The 20,509-nt window shown below is 39.3% G+C and overlaps 1 protein-coding gene across 1 annotated transcript in view; it reads left to right on the top strand.

Moving 5' to 3' along the window:
• LOC109825769 (1-aminocyclopropane-1-carboxylate oxidase homolog 1-like) overlaps positions 13,223-20,509 on the top strand; it is an 8,745-nt gene continuing 1,458 nt past the window's right edge. The window contains exons 1-2 of the mRNA XM_020392657.1: positions 13,223-13,907; positions 14,997-15,318. Coding sequence (XP_020248246.1) covers positions 13,303-13,907; positions 14,997-15,318 — 927 coding nt within the window. The 5' untranslated portion in view covers positions 13,223-13,302. The remainder of the gene's footprint in view (positions 13,908-14,996; positions 15,319-20,509) is intronic.

Below are 20,509 nucleotides of genomic sequence, written 5' to 3'. Positions count from 1 at the left end.
ATGGCAATGCAATTATTGTCTTGAAACTTTTAAGAGTTCTCATTCAAGAGTAAAAGCACATCTCTTAAGACATCCATTATTCGGAATCAAGTGTTGTGCAAATGTGAAGAATGAAAATATTGTTGAGATGAAGAAAGTGTTGGAGCTAACAGAGCTTAGAGTGAAGGCAAAGAAGCGCAAGAGTGATCCGTTACCTACATCAACAACCACCACAACAAAAGAAGTTGCTAGAAGAGAAGAAGTGAGGGGAACACCATAGAACAATCATTTAATCGTGGATCCCGAGATCATCTACATGGTCTCATTGGCCGAATGTTTTTCACGGGGGGTTTATCATTCAATTTGGCAAGAAATCCATACTTCATCGAAGCTTTTAAATATGCCACAAGCAATTCGCTTGGAGGTTATATCCCTCCCGGATACAATCTTCTAAGAAAAAGCCTCTTACAAAAAGAAAGGGCACATATAGAGAAGTTATTAGAGCCCATAAAATTAACATAGAAAGCAAAGGATGTTTCAATTGTTAGCGATGGGTGGTCCTACTCACAAAGAAGGCCTCTCATTAATGTGATGGCGGTGACCAAAGATGGAACGATGTTCTTGAATGCCTTCAATGCAGAGGGGAGGACTAAAAAATATGGATTATATAGCCGATATTCTCTTGAAAGCCATTGAAGAGGTTGGCCCTCATAATGTTGTACAAGTCATAACCGATAATGCACCAGTTTGCAAATCCGCGGGAGGCATTGTGCAAGGAAGACATCCTCATATTTTTTGGACTCCATGTGTTGTCTGTCACGTGCCTATGCGGAAGCATGCTCGCTCACCAAACAAGTCGTAAGCATGGGAGAAGAATAACCAATCACACACGAGTACAATCCAAAATTGAAATACGACAGATCAATCACAAACACAGAGATATATGTGGTTTAGCAATTTGCCTACTTTCACGGGGAGAGGATGGGGAGATTTTACTTAATCAAGGAGAGTACAAAGGGTTACAATCTCACAAAACTCACAAACTAACTCTAAACAAAGCTCTCAACTTGCTCATAATATCTCCCTCTCACAATGCTCAAAAGTCTCTCTAATCTCTGATTACAATTTTCCTCTTTTTGATGATCCTAATCTCTTCTAAGGCATTCCATATATATAGAAAACCTAAAACCAAAACAGACTAAGAATTCTGAAACCAAAAACAAAACAAATTAGGAATCCTAATAACATGTTACCAAAACAGATTAAGAATAATATTACCAAAATAGATTAGGAATCATAATGACCTGTTACCAGAACAGATTAGGAACCTGCTATCCAATAATTCTCCACCTCGGCGAAGTATTCCCAAAACTGAGCCGACACCAACATGAGCACCAATGCGTCATCTCACCAAATTCGGCTGCACCAATGTGGTTGCTTACGTACCCCCTCTCCCAAGGGGTCAAGCCGCCCGCAGTTTATCTAAATGGTCGTCAATGGTCTCAACAATCATGAATGTGCAACAAGCTTCTACAATGATCAAACTTGTTGCTCGGAACCACCTTAGTGAGTATATCCACCGGATTATCCTTCGTGTGGACCTTAATGATCTCCACATCACCATCTTCAAGAACATCCCGAATGAAGTGATAACGAATATTAATGTGCTTCGTTCTCGCATGAAAAATCTGATTCTTCGCCAAATAGATAGCACTCATGCTATCACAATGAATAGTGACGGACCGTACGATATATCAAGTTCCTCCAAAAGCCCTCGAAGCCAAATAGCCTCCTTCACAGCCTCTGTAATCACCATATACTCTGCCTCCATCATCAACAAAGCCATCGTAGACTGTAAGGTGCATCTCTAACACACTAGCGCACGAGTCAAAGTGAACACATACCCCATCGTAGACCGGCACTTATCCAAATCTCCGGCATAATCTGAATCAACATAGCCAATGCACAACTGCCCACCTGTAGTGTCCTGCCCATAAACCAAACCAATATTGAGCGTACCTCGAATGTATCTCAAAATGCATCTCACAGCGTCCCAATGATCCACTCTAGGTTCGTTCATGTATCTCGAAACCATGCTCACCGCCTGTGACAAATCTGGCCTCATACATACCATTGCGTACATCAAGCTTCTAACTACGCTTGTATATAGAGTCTTTGACATCAACTCTCTATCTTCAACTATCTTCGGTGAAAGCTTCAAATGGGCTCCCAAAGGTACACTAACTAGCTTTGTATCCATGCTGACATGAAATCGTTGTAGAACCTTCTTCAAATAAGCCACATGTCTCAAAATAATTCTACCATTCTCTTTGTCTCTGCCGATCTTCATCCCCAAAATACACTTAGCCTCACCCAAATCCTTCATCTCAAACTCCTTTGAAAGTTGTATCTTCAACTCAACTATATAAGACCTGGAAATGGAGGCAACCAATATGTCATCAACATAGAACAACAAATAGATGTACCCACCTCCTTTTAACTTGCGAAAATACACATAATAATCAAACTAGCTCTGAGTGTATAAATGACTAAGCATAAAACCATCGAATCGCCTATACCACTGTCGAGGAGACTGCTTCAAACCGTATAGCGATTTTTTTAACTTGTAAACCAGGTTTTCCTTCCCTACAGCTCAGAACCCCAATGGCTGAGTCATATATATTTTTTCATCAAGATCACCATGAAGAAATGTCGTCTTCACATCCAACTAATCTAACTCTAAACAATATTATGCCACCAAAGCTACCATAATCCGAATCGAAGAATGCTTCATTACCAGAGAGAAAACCTCATTATAATCAATATCTTCCTCCTGTGCATAGCCCTTCACAACCAACCTAGCCTTGAACCTCAATGGAGTGCCCTCAATGCCCTCTTTCTTCGTGTATACCCACTTGCAACCAATTTCCTTCCACCCCTTTGGAAGCTCAACAAGCTCATCGTTCTTGTGAAGAGATTTCATCTCCTCCTGCATAGCCACCTGTCACGAATCAGCCTCCGAACTCTGCTTGGCCTCTCTGAATGTAGTAGGCACCAACTCATCGATACTCTCCATCAGAAGTACATATGCAACTACTGTGTCGGTATACCATGCTAGCATCCGTATGCCTCTCCTCTGTCTTCAAACAGTAATAGAATCATGAACCTGAGCCGTCGGTCCCTGATCCTGCACAATTGTACCCGTATCCTCCTCGTCATCACCATGCTCACATGGCATCACCTCAGTCGGCACTCTAATGGATACTGTACCATCTGGATAATGTGGAGCTGCATGATCTCTACCACCTGCGATATTTTCTCTGTCAGGTCGTTCTCCACCTGATGAGAACTGGGAAGCTTCAAGATAGAAGTCTCATCGAATGTGACATCTCTACTCAGCACAATCTTCCTATCAGCTGGATCCCAAAGCTTGTATCCCTTGACACCACGCTTGAATCCTACAAATATGACCTTCTTAGCTTGAGGTTCCAACTTATCAGTCTTCACATGATAGTATGCAGGGCACCCAAATACCTTGAGCTGGTTATAATCATGTGCTGGCTCTCCCGACCACATCTTTATAGGGGTCTTCCCCTCAATCGCAGATGAAGGCAGCCTGTTAATGAGGTAGCTCGTATATGAAAGTGTCTCAGCCCAAAAGAACTTCTCCAAACCACTATAATCGTATCTTCTCCAATAAAGACTGATTTAACCTCTCTACCACCACATTTTACTGTGGTGTATGACTAACTGTGAAGTGTCTCTCTATATCCTCGTCTCGACATAGCTGCTAAAAGGGGTCTGATGTGTACTCACCACCGTTGTCGGATCGTAACGTCTTGATCTTTCTCCTAGTCTGCATTTCCAACCTCTTCTTCCACTCTACAAATATATCTAGGATTTCGTCATGGTGTACACCCAACAATGCCTAGAATAGTCATCAACAAACATGACGAACCAATGTCTATCACCAAGTGATGTACTCTTGGTAAGACCCTAAACATCTGTGTACACATAATCTAGGATGCCCCTCATCCTATGAATGGCTATCCCAAACTTTACCTTTGTCTTCTTATCAAGAACACAATGCTCACAGAACTTAACTTTTCCACTCTTAGCTCCCTTCAATAGCTCCTGCTTGCACAGCGTCTGCAGTGACTTCTTTCATGTGTGTTCCAATGTATAATGCCAAAGTCTGCTAATGTCCGCCTCTGAAATAGTTGAAGCAACCTGGCCAATCACGATTCTCCCCTTCAGATAATATAAGTTCTAACTGCGGACTCCCTTCATCACCACCAAAGATCCCTTAGTAACTTTTGCTACAACATCCTCAAAGGTCATCTTAAATCCCTTTGCCTCCAAAGCTCCAACTGAGATAAGATTCTTCTTTAACTGAGGAACAAATCTTATCTCCTTCAATTCACGGACTATTCCATCATACATCCGAATCCTCATAGTACCTATCCCACAAATGCCACATGATTGATTATTTCCCATGACAACAACAACCCCATCGAGTCTCTCAAATGATGAAAACCAATCTCACCTAGGAGTCACATGATAAGTAGCGTGAGAATCAAGCATCCAATCTGATGCATCCAAGTGGTTCACCTCTGGAGTAATCAATAGAGAAAAGCTCGAATCATCAGAATCATCGCCTTTCGCAATATTCACCTCATTAGCCTTCGGGCCCTTCTTCTTGCTATTCTCCTTCTCCTTGGTCTTTGGACAGTCTCTCTTCCAATATCCCTGCTCCTCGCAGAATGCACATTGGTTCTTTTCTAGCTGGTGATGACCTCTTGACTTTGACCTTCCTCTATTACCACCTTTTGGATATGAGCTTCTACCTCTCGTCGACAAGGCCTCCCCTGAAGTACTAGAGCGGGAAGTATCTTTGTCCTTCCTCCTTAAATCATAGTTTGTCAAAGCATTAGTAACTTCACTATAGCTGATAGAAGACCTCCCATTCAATAAAATGAGCACGAAGGTATCATACTCCTCATCCGGTAAGGAGCCTAACAAAATAATCGCCTTGTACTCATCCGATATCTTCTCATCAATATTCGCCAAGTCCGACAATAACTTATTGTAGTTGTTCACATGAGCCGCTAGTGATGTGCCTCGAGACATCTGAAATCTAAACAATCTTTGTAGCAAGTGCAAACGGTTCTCAACACTCTTCATAAGGTACTTATTATTGAGAATTTACCATATCTTCATTGCAAACGTCACCCTAATCACATCATACTTTAATTCCTATTCCAAACAGGATCTGATCACCCCACAAGTGTTTCTATTTATCTTTTCCCATATCGTCTCTTCATATTTTGGTGGTCTCTCTTGGACCATGATGGTCTCCTCTAAATTCTAAGCATTAAGCGTATCTTAAACGTCGCTCATCCACAAACCAAAGTTGATCTTACCATCATACTTCACTATACTAATTTTGGTGTTCTGAAAACCAACTTGGACTGTACTCGCCATCTTGCTACTTTTACCAACTTCTTCACCTATACTCGCAAACTCTAAATTGCAAAGAAAGATTCAAACTTTGAAAGGAATAAGAAATTACCCAATTGAACCCTAGATTGGATTCCAAATAGAACTCCTAACCACACGAGGAAAGAGAGATCTCTAACGACAACTTCAAATCCTATCTCCACCGAAGCCTAGAACTCCAAGAACCAAGCTTCCACGACGAATCTTCCTCCACCTAATGCCAAAACCCTAGATCTAAAATCTGAATTCTGATACCAATTGTCGCGCGCCTATGCGGAAGCATGCTCGCTCACCAAACAAGTCGTAAGCACGAGAGAAGAATAACCAATCACACACGAGCACAATCCAAAACTGAAATACGACAGATCAATCATAAACACAGAGATATACGTTGTTCAGTAATTTGCCTACGTCCATGGGGAGAGGATGGGGAGATTCTACTAAATCAAGGAGAGTACAAAGGGTTACAACCTCACAAAACTCACAAACTAACCCTCAACCAAAACTCTCAACTTGCTCACAATATCTTCCTCTCACAATGCTCAAAAGTCTCTCTAATCTCTGATTACAACTTTCCTCTTTTTGATGATCCTAATCTCTTCTAAGGCGTTCCATATATATAGAAAACCTAAAACCAAAATAGACTAGAAATTCTAAAACAAAAAACAAAACAAACTAGGAATCCTAATAACATGTTACCAAAACAGATTAAGAATCATGTTACCAAAATAAATTAGGAATCCTAATAACCTGTTACCACAACAGACTAGGAACCTGTTATCCAACATTGTCCATACACTCAATCTTGCCTTAAAATATATTTGTGCGGCGAAGAACGCCGAAAGAAATGAGGTAGTGTATGAGGAATATAGTTGGATCACCGAAGTTAGTGATGATATTATTGTTATAAGAAACTTTATAATGAATCATTCCATGAGATTGTCAATGTTCAATGAACATGTGAAGTTAAAAATGCTTGCTATAGCCGAAACTCATTTTGCTTCGGTTGTTATCATGTTGCGATGATTCAAGAAGATCAAACGTGGTCTTATGGACATGGTCATTAGTGAGAGTTGGAGTCTTTATCGAGATGATAATGTTGGGAGGGCTTAATTTGTTAAGGATAAAATTTTGGATGATATTTGGTGGGATAAAATAGAATATATTATCTCTTTTACTGAGCCAATCTATAACATGGTTCAATCTACCGACACCGACAAGTCAAATCTTCACTTAGTTTATGATATGTGGGATTCTATGATTGAAAAAGTGAAGAACCGACACCGACAAGTCAAATCTTCACTTAGTTTATGATATGTGGGATTCTATGATTGAAAAAGTGAAGAATTGCATTTATAAAATCTTCACTTAGTTTATGATATGTGGGATTCTATGATTGAAAAAGTGAAGAATTGCATTTATAAAAAAAGGCAAGAGAGATGATAAATATTTATCATTTTACAATGTGGTACATACTATCCTTGTTGATCGATGGAATAAGAGCAATACACCATTATATTGCTTAGCTCATTCACTAAACCCAAAGTGAGCATTTTTTTTCTCAAATTAACTTTTAATCTACATTGGTTAGACCATAATAGTTGATATTATTTATGAATGTTTTTCTATCTTGTAGATATTATAGCGCGACTTGGCTCATTGAAGCCCCAAATCGGGTTACACAACACATGGATCCCGAGATCTCAAATGAAAGAGGTAAATGCTTGAAGAGTTATTTTCCTAACTCCAAGGAGCGGAGAATGGTTAATGTGGAATTTGCTAAATTTTTCGCCACACAAGGTATATTTGTGGATCATGACTCTTTGGATGATAGGGGGAAAATGGATGAAAAGTCTTGGTGGGTTATATATGGAACATCTACACCAAAATTGCAAGACTTAGCATTAAAGTTGAATGGGCATCCTTGTTCCTCTTCTTGTTGTGAGAGAAATTGGAGCACTTATAAATTTATTCATTCTCCTAAGAGGAATAAGATGACTCCACAGTGAGCGGAAGATTTGGTATATGTTCACACAAATCTCCGTCTTCTTTCTAGGAGATCCTCGGAATACTCTTATGAGGAGACAAAGATGTGGGACATAGGAGGAGATGAATTTGAATCATTCAATAGTGTCGATATTTTAGAAGTTGCAAACCTTTCTCTTGACGAACCAGAGCTTGAGACCGTTATATTTAATGAGTATGAACATGTTGAATGTTGATTGTCTTCTAACCGGTGCAAGGAATATAGTTTTAACTTTGGAATATGCTAGTGAGTTGTAAGTTTTAGGGATATAGATCTAACTTTTGGAGGTATATTTGCAACTTTAAACAATATACTTGTAATACTTTGAGGGATGCTTGTAAATTTATAATATTTTGGGGTATAGTTCTAACTTGTGAAGGTATGCTTGTAATTTTTAACTCTTGTTTTGCGAGGTAGGCTTGTATTTTTGTATGCTCAAGATGAAAGTAATAAAAATTTGAATTTGGTATTATCTTCAAATCAGTTACATAACTTACATTTATCATTGATTATACAAGCCAATGTTACATAATAATATAAGTATATAACATACAAATTGATCTATATTTCTATATGTTCATCTTCTCTTTCTTGTCTTCTTTAACATTTTTGTCTTTAATTCTTCAATAGATCATTGCCATCCCGACGTCTTAATTCACACCTGCAACATAACAAATTCTTTAGTTTCTTATTTATAATCTCCACTTTACATTAAAAAAATAAAAAAGTAATAGGTATTTAATTCAATATTGATCTAAAGTGAATTATTTTATATATATGCAATAGTGTCCTCGTACCCTACTTTTTACAAATTTGCCGTATCTGTACTCGTACCCGTACCTAGGCAACATAGGTCTATCCTCAATTAACCTAAAAAGAAGAAGACCCATCCTTCCCTCTCAAGTAGGTTGTGAGCATTCATGAAATCTCAACTGTACCTTTCAGTTTCTGTTTCCACATCGAAGGAATTCCAGAAAACAAACAAAATATGCAGGCATCCAGACTCGATCCTCTCCCTCATCACAGCCCCACACACACCAACCTAACTCTTTCAATAAAATTAGACTATATTTACATGCTAAAAAGGATAGTAAATCTTAAATTGAAAGTTAAATTTATATATATTAATGAAAGAATATCAAACTATTTGCTAAGTTTTGAAATTTTAGACTTTTTTGTGATTTTAAATTTTTGAAGGTGTGTTTTGCAAATTTTAAAACTCTTAAGTGTTTTTTAAAAAATTTAAAATATTTTAAGTTGGGTGTTTATAATTTTTATTTTCATGTGTTGATGATAAGTTTTTGAATGTCAGGATATTCTTACAACATTAAAATTTTGAGGGTGGTTTTTATAATTATTAAAAATTTTGGATTATTTTTTGTAAAATTCAAATTTTCGATGATCTGCTAATAATTTCAAGATTTGAAATGTATTGGTTATAGATTTTAAAATTTTAGGGTATTTTTTGTGATTTTTAAATTTTGAATTAATCTTTTGCACTTTTAATTTATAACTTTGAGGTTTTTTGCAAATTTTAAATTTTTAGTTGTCTGATGGTAATCCCTTAAATTTATCTTTGTTGTTTGTAAGCTTTAAAATTTTTAGAATTTCAAGGTGATTTTCTATTATTTAAAATTTTGAGGGTGTTTTTATACTTTGTGAAATATTGATGGTGTTAATCGCGTATTTTAAATTATTCAAAGGTTGTTGTTAATTTTTAGATTTCATGTTTTTTAGTTTAAGTTTTAAAACATCAGGATGTTTTGTGTAATTTTAAACTTTTGAGGTGTTTTATGTAATTTTTAAAAAATTTAGGTTATTTTGTAATACATCATATATTATAGCATGTTAGTTCTTTACCTTAATAAATTAATACAGTAAAGTTGTTTCATTATTTTATTAATCTTATTTTTTTTTTAAATTGTCGAGCTGAGGATATGATATAATTATAATTAAGATATATTAAGATTTAAATAAAATATTCAAAATAGTGAAGAGTAATATTAATTGACCATGCAAAGCTTTTCCTAAACTCCAACTTTTAAAGGGGGTATGATTGTAGCATGTTAGTTCTTTACCTTAACAAATTAATACCACCGAGTGGTTTCATGTATTCTATTAACCTTATATTTTCTAGGACAAAATGATCATTTCTCCCTTAAAATATTGGTGAAATCTCAAGTTACCCCCTAAAGTATCAATTTACTTATTTTGTCCCTCAAACTATGTTTATTATTCAATGTGGTTATTTTGTGATTTTACGACCAAATATTTAACAATTTAATTACATAACTGTATTTTTTTTGCATTTCTTCATGTATTTGATCAGTTTATCTCCTTTTTTCATACAAAACATAATAATTTTAACTACTTTCCAAACAAAGCATAATAATTTTAACTACTTTCTTCCAAATTTTTTTACCCTTTAACCCTTTTTATGAATTAAAAAAATAATCTTTTAGATTGCAAAAAATACAAGAAATACAAAAAAACACAGTTAAATTAGTAATATGTTAAATATTTGATCGTAGACACACAAAATAGCCGCATTGAAACCATAAACATAGTTTGAGGGGCAAAACAGGTAAATTGATATTTTAGGGAGCAACATGAGAGCTTTCCAATACTTTAGGGTGAAATGATGATTTATCTTTTCCTTTTAATTGTTGAGCTGTAGGTAGTACACATGGGGTTAGGATGTGCTATAATTATGATTAGGATAGATTAAGATTTAAATGAAATATTCAAAATAGTTGATGGTAATATTAACCATAGAAAGTTTTTTCCGAACTCGTACTTTTAAAGGAACTATATATATGATATGATATGGTTTGTAGGTAAAGCTCAATTAAGTTTTAAATGTAGTTAGATACTTTTTCTTTATCCTAAAAGTTAAAATGCAATTGTATCACAGAATTAAGTATCCAAATGACTAGCAAGTAGTATGGTTTTGACATATATAAGTAAGATCTTATAGAATCACATCTGCTTTCATATCCCTATCGCGATTTGATAATTATATTGTGAGCAATAAACAGATACTTACGAACTGTTTGCACCCATAAATTTCACACATTGCTTTCAATTATATTTGAATTTTGAGGGTGGCCCAAGTGGGCAGTGAGCATTCAATGCCACCTCAACTGTACATTTCCTTTCCACTTTCCACATTAAGGAATGCCAGATCACACAAAGAGCATCCATACTCAAATCCAGGTATATCAGTATATGTTTTTTCTTCCATCAGATCCGCATCTCTGTCTGATTTTGAATGAAAGTATAATGGGCAAAATATCAAATTGATATATTTTGTTTACCCTTAGTGACAGTTTGGCATATAATTTTTTACAGAATTAAGTATCCAAATGACTAGCAAGTAGTATGGTTTTGACATATATAAGTAAGATCTTATAGAATCACATCTGCTTTCATATCCCTATCGCGATTTGATAATTATTTTGTGAACAATAAACAGATACTTACGAACTGTTTGCACCCATAAATTTCACACATTGCTTTCAATTATATTTGAATTTTGAGGGTGGCCCAAGTGGGCAGTGAGCATTCAATGCCACCTCAACTGTACATTTCCTTTCCACTTTCCACATTAAGGAATGCCAGATCACACAAAGAGCATCCATACTCAAATCCAGGTATATCAGTATATGTTTTTTCTTCCATCAGATCCGCACCTCTGTCTGATTTTGAATGAAAGTATAATGGGCAAAATATCAAATTGATATATTTTGTTTACCCTTAGTGACAGTAAGGCATATAATTTTTTTCCAGTGACATATTGGTATATTTTTTTTCCTCCGGCGATAAATAGGCCTTAAGTTTGGCCGGATCTAATTTTACGGTAATTTTCTCATGTGACGGCTCACATGATTGAAACGTGGCCCCAATGTGGCTTCTAGAGTGGCGAAAGTTGGGATGTTTTATATTTTTTTTACCGATATTTGGGGGCAAAAATGTTTAACCCCCCGTTACAAAAATGTTTAACCTCTGCAATGGATTCATTCGAGAACTATGATTTGATCCGCGATCTCGCCGACGACAACGGAGGGAGGGTGACCCGCCTGATGCGGTACAAGCCTACCGGTGAGCTCGTCGCCGTGAAGTTCATCCCCCATGGAGACCGCGTCGACCAACTCGTCCCCCGCGAGATCGTCAACCACCGGTCCCTCCGCCACCCCAACGTCATCCTCTTCCGCTGCACCTTCTTGACCCCGACCCACCTCACCATCACCATGGACTTCACCTTGGGTGGCGAGCTCCTCAACCTCCTCTCCTGCCCGAACCCGCCGCCCGCTTCCTCTTCCACCAGCTCTCCGGCGTCTTCTCCAAGTAAGGATTAGGGCTTCCTCTTTCTTGATTTTCCCCCAATCTAGGGTTTCATCTGCTGAGAGATCTAACCATTTCTCTTCAAACAGGAGGTTTCCAGTTGTGGAGAAGTGATGTCGCTCGTCTTGGAAGAGGGAGAGCGAGAGCTTTGGTTCGCTTGTTTAAGCGTCAAAATATCTTAAATTTCCAAGCTTTAATGCCATGTTGGGGCCACGTGAGCCGTCACGTGAGAAAAATCGCAGTAAAATTGGATCCGACCAAACTTAAGGTCTATTTGTCACCGGAGGAAAAAAATATACTAATATGTCGCCGGAAAAAAATTATATGTCAAACTGTTACTAAGGGTAAACAAAATATACCAATTTGGTATTTTTACTAAAGTATAATGTTTTCTCTCGCCAAATCATATTTGTATTTGTATCTTACAGAATCATATATGTATTTGTATCCATATCAGATGTTGGATAGCAGTTTTCCTAATCTATTTTGGTAACATGAGGTTGTTAGGATTCCTAATTTATTTTGGTAACATGAGGTTATTAGGATTCCTAATTTGTTTTGTTTTTGGTTTTAGGATTCCTAGTCTGTTTTGGTTTTAGTTTTTCTATATATATGGAGATTAGAATCAATCATCAAAAGATAGGAGAGTTGTAATCAGATATTAGAGAGACTTTTGAGCATTGTGAGAGGGAGATATTGTGAGCAAATTGAGAGCTTTAATTGGTTGAGGGTTAGTTTGTGAGTTTTGTGAGATTGTAACCCTTTGTATTCTCCTTGATTTAGTGGAATCTCCCCATCCTCTCCCCGTGGACGTAGGCAATTTGTCGAACCACGTAAAATTGGTTGTCTCACTATTTGTGTGATTTGTAATAATTTATTTAGGTTCCCTCGACAAGTCAGTCCTAGAACTGATGAGATGAAGAGTTGATATCCCACTTTATTGAGATATTTTGCTTAAGGTTCTTGTTTTCTTTGTGAAACGAGAATTCCTATTGCAACCTGACTCTCTTGTTGTGCTGCCGAAGTGCTGCCGAAATTTCCGTTGCGTGCAAAAATCAGATACTAGTAAACATATATAAATATTGGATTAACTGCCGATAGACCTCTACACTATATATCGTACAATGTCGTGTGACCCTTGTAGTTCTATTGTTACGTATAGATCCCTTGCGTGGAACTTTTTTTGGCTCTTGCCTTAGGTGGTCTATTTGTCAAAAAATGATTTTCTCTTTTGTTGAGGGTATAAGAGTAAAAAAATTCTCACTATGCGCAACAATATAATAGAGGAGCCTGTCCACAATTGCGTGAAAGTACAGGGTCTATCCTCAATTAACCTGAAAAGAAGAAGACCCGTCCTTCCCTCTCAAGTAGGTTGCGAGCATTCATGAAATCTCAACTGTACCTTTCATTTCCAGTTTCCACGTCGAAGGAATGCCATAAAACAAACCAAAAAAATGCAGGCATCCAGACTCCTCTCCCTCATCACAGCCCCACACACACACACCAACCAACCTAACTCTCTCCCCCTTATTTCTTTCTTTAATACCCCTCACCCACTCTATCATTTGTTTATCAACCCGAAGATGTCCGCTTACGACCGTGTTGCCGAGATTAAAGCCTTCGACGAGGCCAAAGCGGGCGTCAAAGGACTCATCGATGCAGGCATCACGACCGTTCCTCGCTTCTTCCACGACTACTCTTTTACCAACAACAATGCAAACCCAAACATCGCAATCCCCGTAATCAACCTGCAACCCGAACAGAGAAACCGAGCCGTCGATGAGATCAGGCGAGCATCAGAGACGCTCGGGTTCTTTCAAGTTGTGAACCACGGCGTACCCCAGGCGGCGATGGGGGCGATGAGGGAGGGAGCGAGGAGGTTTAATGAGGAGGACGGCGAGGTGAAGAGGATGTACTACGCGAGGGATCCGAGCAAGAAGGTGCTTTTCAACAGTAATTTTGATCTTTACCAGGCTCCTGCGGCAAACTGGAGGGATACGCTGTTTTGTGTTGTGGCGCCGGAGGGGCCTCGACCAGATGAACTGCCAGCTGCTTGCAGGTAGATTTTTTTTTTTTCCCCTTTATGAACTGTCGGGGAAGTGGTTCTTGCTATATATTGTACGTACCAGAGCATACCCTGATTGTTTGAAGTAAGATCCCCAGATCTATTAATAAGTTGTCATAAAGAAGGCATTCAAATCTATTAAGTTATAGTAAATAAGACCCTCTTTTCAAACCAGTATGGAGATTTAAGGGTCTAATTTTGAAGAGGGATACTGGTACCAGCTGGCGCTCATATATATATCTTTTTCCAATTTAGAAATATGAAGATTTGAGGGTCTAATATAGAATTAACAAAGTTTTGGGGATCTAATATGACAAAGGCATTAAAGTTTAGGTACTGTTTGACAAAAGGTTAAGTGAGGGGGGAAGGGGACTTAACCCCTTCTTAACCCGCCAAACACAAAAAATCTATACAATGGTTAAAGTAAGTTAACCCTCTATAATTTGCCAAACATAAAAAATATAGAAGAGTTAAGCTAACCCATCTAAAAGGATTAAAATTAGTTAACCCCTCAAAATGAAGGGTTTACTAATACTCCTATTTAGAAGGATTAAGAGTTAACTCTTCTAATTATAAAGAAAATAGTCAAAATCATTGTTATTCCCAAACACTAAAACTGATCACAAGGGCTAAAATAAAACTTATTTAACGGGTTAATAATTTAGTCCTTTAGATTATCGAATGGACTAAGTACATTAACTAAAATAAAACTTATTTAACGGGTTAATAATTTAGTCCTTTAGATTATCGAATGGACTAAGTACATTAATCCTTCTATTTAACCCCTCTTCCTTAACCCTTTGTCAAACGAGGCCTTAATGAATTATTAGGAGTTAAGTCCAGGACGGAAGGAGGAAACACAGGTATTTGTACGTGTGATCATGAAATTGAAGCAATCACATTGGAATAACTACGTAAAAGAGTCCCCCCCCCCCAACCCCCACCCTTTTTTGGCTAGAATGCTTTCTTGTAATCACTGTGAAGTTCCCCATTTGGAGTGAACATCATCCATTATCATTATCTGTTATATGAACATCTTCACTTATTACATCCTCTTACATATTCTCGCTTCAAAACATGCAGGGAAATAATTGAGGAATACACACACCATATTCAAAATCTAGGGAACATTTTGTTCGAGTTACTCTCTGAGGCATTGGGTCTAAGCCGAGACCATCTGAAAGGAATGGAATGTGCCAAAGGTCTTGCCCACGCAATCAATTATTACCCACCATGCCCAGAACCACATCTAACTCTCGGCGCCAGCAAGCATTCTGATCCTGGCTTTTTAACTGTTCTTCTACAGGACGACATTGGTGGATTACAAGTTTTACATGAAGACCAATGGGTTGATGTATCTCCCATGCCTGGAGCTCTGGTTATTAACATTGGCGATCTATTACAGGTATTTATCATGTTGTTTTTGGGGAAAAATTAGGGTTGGTTCTCTCACTGAGAGATACCCCTTTTATATTACTGCACTCTTACAAATAAGCCCTTACAATATTAACTAATTAACTTAATATATCTAAATAACTCAACACTCCCTCTCAAGATGGGCGATAGATATCAATCATCCCCATCTTGTTACAAAAGGTATCATACTCTCTAGAACCTAATCCTTTTGTTAAACAATCAGCTAACTGTTCTTCTGATTTCACATAGCTCAAAGTTAGAACTCCTCTATTTAGTTGCTCCTTGATAAAGAACCGATCAATCTCCACATGTTTGGTGCGATCATGCTAAACTGGATTGTTTGCAATATTAATCGTCGATTTGTTTTCACACCAAAGTTGTAAGGAGTCTCTTCTAAACAAGCGTAGCTCAGATAATATGTTTTTGACTCACATCAGTTTGCACAGACTAACTGCCATAGCCCTATACTCGGCCTCAGCTGTAGACCTAGCCACCACATCTTGCTTCTTGCTACGCCAAGATACGAGATTGCCTCCAACAAATACACAGTAGCCGGTAGTGGACCTACGATCATCCATACAACCCGTCCAATCAGCATCATAATAGCCTTCAATTCTCAAATGTCCAGAACTCCTGAACCATAACCCCTTTCCCGGGCTTCCGTTAATATACCTAAGAATTCTACGAACTGCCTCCATATGCTGCTCTCTGGTATCATGCATATATCTACTCACCACACTCACTGCATGAATAATATCAGGTCTCGTATGACATAGATATATAAGTCGTCCAACTAATCTTTGATATTACTCTTTACTCACCGGGTCACCACCCTCGGCACACATTTTATGATTCTGCTCGATAGGAGTAGATGCAACTCTGCACCCTAACATCCCTGTCTCTGAGAGAAGATCCAGAGCATACTTTCACTGAGAAAGCACTATACCCTTTCGCGACCTTGCAATTTCAATTCCGAGAAAGTACTTCAACTGCCCCAGATCTTTAACTTCAAATTCCTCTCCCAATTTATTCTTTAGCCGTAAGATTTCCTCAGCATCATCTCCAGTGATTACAATATCATCAACATAGACCGCCAGGATAGTGATACGAGTTTTGGAGTGCTTCTAAAACACAGTATGATCCCCACTGCACTGCTTGTACCCCATACCACAGACTGCCAACCGGAATCTATCAAACCATGCCCTCGGAGACTGTTTTAACCCGTACAAAGACTTCTTCAACTTGCACACCTTCCCAGCTACTTGAGAAGTGACGAAGCCTGGTGGAATCTCCATATACACCTCCTCCTGTAGATCTCCATGCAAAAAGGCATTCTTGACATCTAGCTGATGTAGTGGCTAATTGAAGTTGGCAGCACATGACACCAACACTCTAACAGTGCTCATCTTTGCTACTGGAGCAAATGTCTCATCATAGTCGATGCCATACATTTGACTATAGCCTTTAGCAACCAATCTGGCCTTGTATCTGTCGATCTTTCCCTCTGGAGTTTGCTTAACCGTATACACCCACTTACACCCAACAGCGTGCTTCCCAGCTGGCAAAGGTACCAGCTCCCATGTGTCATTCTTCTTCAAGGCCTGAAGTTCCTCTTGCATGGCACTCAACCACCGAGGATCTTGCTTAGCTACCTGTCAGTTGTTAGGTATAGGCACTGAATGCAATGATGCAATGAATGACTTATATGCAGGTGGAATGGATACATATGAAATGTAATTCGTAATGTCAGTATCCCAACTACCAAACTTAGTTGGAGGTTTTCCAGCATTGACTCTAGAGGTTCTGTGGGGTAAGACATGAGTATTAGAAGTATCAGGGAAGAAATCATTACCTATCGACTCAGGTGGAGAAGATGAGGAAGAAGATGAGGAAGGCAACGGAGAGGAGGGACTTGGGACATCAACATTTGTGGGTACTGGCACAGGCACAGGAGGCGGCTCATGTTGTTGTTTCTGTCTCCTCGTGTATACTCTCAGCTCCCCCTGACCTTGACTGCCAATTCCTGAATCATAACCACTACTCGGCGATGTATCATCACTACTCGGTGACTTAAGAGAACATGGAATCATCCCAACCACGATGTCATTCTCATTTCGACATGGAATCATCCCAACCACGATGTCATTCTCATTTTCATTCTCCCCCTCTCTACTAGCATCAGTAGAGCCATCTCCAAACAAGGAACTCAACTCCGTCTTCTCCCCATAAAAAGGTTCAAACTCCCAAAAAGTCACATCCATACTGACAAACAATCTTCTTTCAGTGGGACACCAACACTTGTATCCTTTTTGACTTGATGAGTAGCCAACGAATATACATTTAACTACTTGCGGATCCAGTTTACTCACCATCAATCTGTGATCTCTCACGTAACATGTGCATCCAAACACTCTTGGTGGAACAACAAAAACATTTGAGCCCAAGAACATCTCACATGGTGTCTTCATCCCTAACACTCTTGATGGCATCCTGTTGATTAAATAAGCTGTTGTCATAACAGCCTCACTCCATAAAAACTTAGGCACATTCATTGTCAACATCAATGAGCGTGCTACTTCTAGCAGATGCCTGTTCTTGTGTTCGGCCATCCCATTTTGAGCAGGGGTGTCTGGACATGTGGTTTGATGAAGAATTCCCTGACTAGAGATGAAAGCCGCAAACTCTTTGTTGACATACTCAGTCCCATTATCTGTTCGAAGAATCTTCACCTGCACTCCAAACTGAGTCTTCACATGAGCCGAGAAGTCTTGAAAACATCTGTAAACCTCAGATTTCTGTTTCATCATGTATATCCAGACCATACGTGAATAACAATCAATGAAAGTAACAAACCATCTAAAACCACTAATAGAGGTAGTAGGACATGGTCCCCAAACATCAGAGTGGACAAGTGCAAATGGTTCAAAACTTCGAAGACCAATCATTTTATAAGTAGAGCGAGTATGTTTTCCAAGTTCACAAGCATTACAAAATAGCTCTTTTTCTATCCACTTTCTTCATTAACTCAGGTCCTAACCTATTCAAACTACCAAAAGATAAATGCCCTAATCGGCAATGTTGAAGCATTCCTTCTGCCTCTGGCTCTCCGCTAACAGCAACAGCAATCATTGCAGTCTCCTTATCCAAGTACCAAAGGCCATCACGCCTGATGCCAGTCTCAATCCTCCTCCCTGTTTCCTTCTCCTGGAAGACACACATATCCTGATCAAATAACACAGTGCAATTTAATTGATCAATGAGAGAACTAACAGAGAGTAAGTTAACTGGAAACGAAGGAACATACAATACAGATGACAAGGTAACAGATAAAGTGCAATGGACCGAGCCAGTACCCCTGATGGGTTGGGATGTCCCATTAGTAGTCTGAACCGTCCCAGGATGCATATGCTTACTTGGATAATATAATGCAAACTCACTAGATGCTCCTGTGATATGTCTAGATGCACCTGAGTCTATGATCCAATCAACATGAGTTTTAGTGGATGCAAGTGCCTGAACCTGTATACCTTCGTTCGCATGAGCATAACCAACAAAGTTACCAAAGCAGGTAGTGTTATCCAGATCCTGAGTGACTTGTCCCTTGCCCTTCGAACCCTCAGCATGAATCCTGAACTGACGTAGTTCCTCCAGCTCTGTTATTTCAGCTCTAGTCATCTCAGCAGCAGTCTGAGACTCCTCCATCACAGCTAGGTGAGCAACTCCTCGACCTCCACGTCCCCTGTCTCCTCGACCTGTACGGCCACCTCTTTGTCCTCTGCCCCCTCGGCTACCACCAGTGTTGCGGGGCTGAGGGTAATTATAGCTGAGATGTCCCTTTTTTCATAATTGTAGCATTCTCTATCATCTCTGGTGTGAGCATCTGGAACCACAAATGTTGAGCGAACAGTCGGTGAGGTCTCGCCTGTCATTACCTTCTGTCTGATCTCCTCTTGTTCCATAGATGCAACAGCCTCATCCAAGGAGGGGAGAGATGACAGGTGGTACATTGCTGCCCTCCTTCCCTCGAACTTTGGATTCAGGCCCTTGAGAAAACGAGCCACACGCCTGCGCTCAAGATACTGCCTCCCAATAAGAACATCTGCAGGACTCTGTACTGATAACGGGTCATAGTGGTCCAAATCCGTCCATAAGTGACGTAACTCTGCTGCATACTGGTGGACTGTCTTCTCCCCTTGTGTGGTAGCATCAATCTTCTCCTCGACTTCCATCATCATCATCACACTCCCAGCTCCAGAGTACATCCCCTCCAATGTCTTCCAGACATCAGGTGCACTTGAGATAGACTCCACCATCCCAGCTATGGTTGGAGACACAGAAGTCAACAGCCAAGAAACCACCAGAGAATTAGTGTTACTCCATGTGCTCCACTCAGCACTCGCCTTATTCTCCGGCTCAGTGCACTCCCCCTTCATATACTTGTCAAGTCCTTTGATTCGAAGGTTCAACAATGCCCTCCGACACCAACTCAGATAGTTTCTTGTCCCCCTCAAGCTTGATGTCATTAGGCAGCAACTTTATCCTCTGCATTACCTGCGCTGACTCCGGTACGCCCACGACTGACCTACTAGAATTCTCCTCTAATTTGGTCTGAAATACCTTGGCCACCTCCTCTAGGATTTCCTTCAGTTCCTGATGTTCCCATCTTCACAGTTGACTGCTCTTATCTCAACCCCAACACAGAAACAAACAAAAAATAATGGTCACCTCAAAAACAAGACCTCATCGGTAGTAGCAACACACTCTGCTCTGAAATAATGGTCGAAACAGGTTTTTTTTTTTTTAACAAAGTCTCTTTCACTAATAAAATATCAACAAAAAAGGAACAGGTAGCTAATATTAAAAGACCTGCAACCACTTTCTCTTTCTCTAATTTAGTCAGCTCCGTGGATGACCTTTGTTCCCAATCCCTTGAGCCCTTCAGGAGGTACCTCGGCAACTGTGACAGGGTCCTCTTTTACATCAATCTTGATCCCACGGCAACTGTGAGGATTGCATCATCACCTTTGTTCCCAATCCTTGGCATCCTCTTCTTCGTTTCTCTTGCGGGCAATCCTCACACGCACTCTCCTTGGAACACTACGGATCCTGCGGCTTCTCGCCTGAGGCCCTCAATCCCCGTTGTAGTCCCTCGATCGCCGTCACGGTTCCTCTGGCAATGG

This window comes from Asparagus officinalis, chromosome 10, assembly GCF_001876935.1.
Source record: "Asparagus officinalis chromosome 10, Aspof.V1, whole genome shotgun sequence".
Classification (NCBI taxonomy): domain Eukaryota; kingdom Viridiplantae; phylum Streptophyta; class Magnoliopsida; order Asparagales; family Asparagaceae; genus Asparagus; species Asparagus officinalis.
Note: the sequence above shows the minus strand (reverse complement) of the source record. Positions and strands in the feature narration are given on the sequence as shown.